Raw genomic sequence first — 4,008 nt, forward strand, 5'->3', positions numbered from 1 at the left:
GGAGGCTGAGACCTTTCCCGAGTGACCCCCAGTGACTAATGAGGGAGCCGAGAGCGGCAGCCCTGAGGAAAGGGGCCGATAGGCAGCCCTCCCGGCCCCATATCCTCCTATTCTCCCAGAGCAGGGCCAGCCCAGGGCAAGCAGGGCCAGCTCCCAGCCCATAGGCCTGAGCCCGGCCTGCTCACTCTGCCCAGCCCCGGCACTGCTCAGCCTGTGCCAGGGACGAGGCAGCCAGGGACGGGCTCTGGTGCTGTGAACAGTGTGGCAGGGTGGCCGTGACGTTCCCTGGCCCAGAGGGGAAAGGCCCGGACCCCCCATCCCTGCCCCTGCCCCAGCTGCTCACGGTGTCTCCCAGCAGCTGGTCGGCTTCTCCCAGGAGGGCGTAGGTGAGCAGCAGCCCTGCCTGGCTGAGGCGCAGCAGGGGGTGGTGGGTGGCCAGCAGCGCTGTCTGCTGGAACGATCTCCTCTGCCCCTCGGAGAAGATCTTCCCGAAGACCTAAAACCAACAGGGCACAAGGCTGGGCCAGATGCCACGAAGCAGCTCCTCGTCCCGGGGTGGGAAGGTCTCACCCAGAGCGGCCGGGCAGGAGGGGAGAGTCCCCCTGTGCCCGAGGGAGCTGCTTCTCCTGGAGACCTGTGGGGCCCGGGCTCAGGGGTGACCCTTCACTGGCAGCGTCCAGGCCCGTAGGTTACACAAGCCTCTGACGCTCTGTGTGGAGCTGGACTCACTGCAGGGCTGGGCCGTGCGGGGGCGTATCTGGTGTGAACTTGACACGCTCAGGGTTCATCTCCCAGGGACATCTGGGACCTCCCACTGCTCCCAGCAGCAGTGGCCGGGAAATAGCGCTGGGATCTGGGGCTCTCGAGGTTCAATCCTGCATTAACTCCCCCTCCCAGGGACTCTGGGCCGGGCCACTGAGAATCCATCCACTGCCCCAGCTCAGCCATTAGCCAGGCTCCAACTCGGGCCCTCCTGCGCCAGTCTCCGCGGAGCTGAAGGAAGAAGCTGGGAATAAGTAGCAGGCTCCTGTCCTGGAGCCGGGAGGCAGCCACTGCAGGGAGCCCCGTGCTGGGCTATGCCAGGCCCCGGCTCAGTGCCCTTACCTGCCCCACCCTGGCCGTGTTGACATAGGCCAGGAGCCGGCTGTCCTGGGGCACGTCACGGCTCCACAGCTCTTCGGCCTCGTGGATGCTCAGCCCTGCAGACAGACAGACGTGGCTCAGGTTTGTCATTCCTGGTTCGGGGCCAGTTTCCTTCCACCCAGGGGTGGCTGCACAGCACGCTGGGCTCCCAGCAGCTCCTCTCCTGCCCCCTCCCCAGCTGGCAGACCCGTGGGGGCTCATTTGCCCAGGGCGGGCACAGAGCTGGTTCCATTCACCCTTTTCCCTCCTTCCCCCTAGTGCAGAGGGACACGATGGACTCATCATCTCTCTGGGTCGCTCTGCAAGGAGGGACTCGCTCCTACAGGGTCCCATGGCCCAGCTGTCTCAGTCTCAGAGGAGGGGCTCATATTTTAAGGGTCCCAGTGCCCCACGGGCAGCGCTTACCCCTGCGGTGCAGCAGCAGTCGGTACAGCCAATAGATCCCTGCCTTGGCCTGCCGGGCGATGTCCTCTGCTGGGTCTGTGATGGAGAGACCCAGCTCTGCCACCAGGTGCCCCATGCGGGGGAACTCAGACGAGCTCTGGCGGGAGAAAGGGGAGGGGGATCCATCAGCATCTCAGCTTCAGCTCCCGTCTTCCCCAGGCCAGGAGTCACACGGGGTGGGAGAGCAAGAGCCCCAGTTCCCCGGCCTGGCCCCAAGGCAGCGTGGAGCAGAGGTACGAGGGCCGGGCCCTGCACGAGGAGTCGCTTCCCCCACTGCTCCAGGGTGACAAGAAGGGCCCAGGGCCAGGCCCAACCAGGCTGCAGTCACTGTGGAGCAGAGGCCCCCCACAGACCCTGGGGACACCACTTAGCCAGGAGAAGAGGAACTTACCTCTGGCTTCTCTGACTCCCAGCTCTGACACATCCGCACACGGCCCGTCCCAAAGCAGGGCCCCGGCACCCCCGACTGCACAGCCTGCAGAGCCAGCCCTGCCTACACCCGGGGTCAGAGATTGGGACTCAAAAGTCACTTACGTCAAACCCTGGGAGGAGGCTGGTGTATCGCAGCAGGGCCGTGCTGGTCCTCATGGCCCTGGCTCTCTCCGTGGTGTTTGTGGACCGGATCCAGAAGCCGATGTGCTGTGGGAGAAGGAGGCGGGTTATGGTGCAGAGCAGGCACACGTCAGTCTCCCCTTCACACACAGCTGTGCAGAGCCAGGCTTGCAGGCCCAGCTCTGTCCTTCTGTCCCCGGAAGGAGGACAGCACCGCCTGGCCCTGCCTGCCCTGGCCAAAGTGACCCTGGGGTCCCAGTGAGGGGGACACCATGGAAACGCGGATCTTCCTGTGTCTCCCTTGCAGCCCCCCACGTAGTTGGGGCAGAATTCCCCTCATGCCCCGGGCCAGCCCCACCACGCTCACCTCCAAGGTGTGCTGCAGATGGTCCGTGCTGGGGGACGTCGTCAGGAGACCCCTCAGCATCATGTCCAGCTTCTCCTCCAAGGACTTGTGCAGACTCTGCAAAGGGGAGGGAGAGCTGGGGGTCAGCAGCTCCATGGGAATAGGGGAACCCCTGCCACAGCCCAGCCCCTCCTGTCCCGACCCCTCCCTGTGCAGGTAGCCAGAGCTCATGGCAGGATGACAGCTGGCTCCTCCACCCTCGCTCTTAGGGCTTCTCTGCCGAGGGCCAGAAACTGCACAGCACAGAAGATGGAAGGAAGGAAGGAAGGAATCTCCCATGCACAGGCAGGACGACGATGTACCTGGATGTAGAGGTCCTTGGCCGTGTCCATGGGGAAGATGCGGGACATGCCGGCCTGCAGGAGGCGGGATTCCAGCTCTTGCTCGAGGGCCGGCTGCAGTTTGCTGGGAGCAGAGAGAAGCCGGCATTAGACTTTCCAGTGGGGCTGGGACGGGCACTGACACGGGCATGAAACCGTGAGGAGCTACACACCGTGCGGGGAGGATGGGAACTGGGCAAGGTGGGGCAGGGACCTGGCCGAGGTCACCCAGCCAGTCAGTGCTGGGCTGGATCAGAGCCCGTTCCCCTGACCTGCCCATGGGCCCTGCCGCCCTCCTGTGCCCCTGGCAGTGCCCCTCTCCCTGAGCCAGCGCAGCCCCGTGGCCGTGAGATCCTAGCCCGGAGGAGCAGGGGTTGGGCGAGCCGGGGCCCTGGTACCTGAGGTTGCCCACGGCGACCAAGGAGCTGGACAGGATGGAGCTGGGCCCAGAGTCCAAGGGCAGCGCCTCCAGCAGCTCCTGGGAGACCCAGAGGAGACGAAGCCGCGTGTGAGATTCAGGCCCAGAGAGGAGGCTGCCAGCGCCCAGACACGGCCAGTGGGATCCCCCAGCACAGCTGGGCCCTGTCCTCCCAATTCCCTCCTTCCCCTCACAGCCCTTGAAACCCCCCAACCCTCCCCACCCTCCCCATCAGCTGCCCCCAGCCCCACGATTCCCCACCGTCCCCTAGAGATTCCACCCACAATTTCCCTTCTGTTGATGCCCAGTTCCTGTTCTCAGGGGTCCCTGATCTCTACTTCCTCCTCCCCAGCCCCACCGATCTGCCCCCCTGCCCTGGCAAGCCATGTCTCCTCCCACGTATACTGCCCTCCCGCCAGGTGCCTGGAGCCGTGTCTCACTCACCGCGATCCTCTGCGCCACGACTGCTTTGGAGCCGGGGGGCTCCAGGGTGTCCCGCCCGATCTTCTGTGCGTGGAAGCACATGGGGGGGATGGCGCGCAGGAACTTGATCTGCTCCGCCACGGTCTGAGCCCCACAGGGGGGAGAGGACAGAGAGCAGCACAGACAGGGACTGGGACAGGGCTTGTGGGGTGAGGCACCAAAGACTGTGTGAGACAAAGGCCCTTCTGGGGTCCCAGACACTAGGGATCAATGTGTCCATTAGGGGCTGTGGATTCTCTGGG

The 4,008-nt window shown here is 65.0% G+C and overlaps 1 protein-coding gene across 1 annotated transcript; it reads right to left on the reverse strand.

The window, feature by feature from the left end:
* Positions 1–181: 181 nt before the first annotated feature.
* Positions 182–3,850, reverse strand: LOC137161031 (maestro heat-like repeat-containing protein family member 7; the record flags this gene model as incomplete). The annotated part of the gene is made up of 8 exons (XM_067560035.1): positions 182–496; positions 1,105–1,199; positions 1,549–1,684; positions 2,122–2,226; positions 2,507–2,602; positions 2,848–2,950; positions 3,264–3,343; positions 3,728–3,850. Coding segments are annotated over 8 exons (1,053 nt in total), but the record flags the coding sequence as incomplete, so codon positions are not given.
* Positions 3,851–4,008: the final 158 nt, after the last annotated feature.

This window comes from Emydura macquarii, unplaced genomic scaffold, assembly GCF_026122565.2.
Source record: "Emydura macquarii macquarii isolate MOO-44397 ecotype Brisbane River unplaced genomic scaffold, CSIRO-AGI_Emac_v2 contig_2240, whole genome shotgun sequence".
Classification (NCBI taxonomy): domain Eukaryota; kingdom Metazoa; phylum Chordata; order Testudines; family Chelidae; genus Emydura; species Emydura macquarii.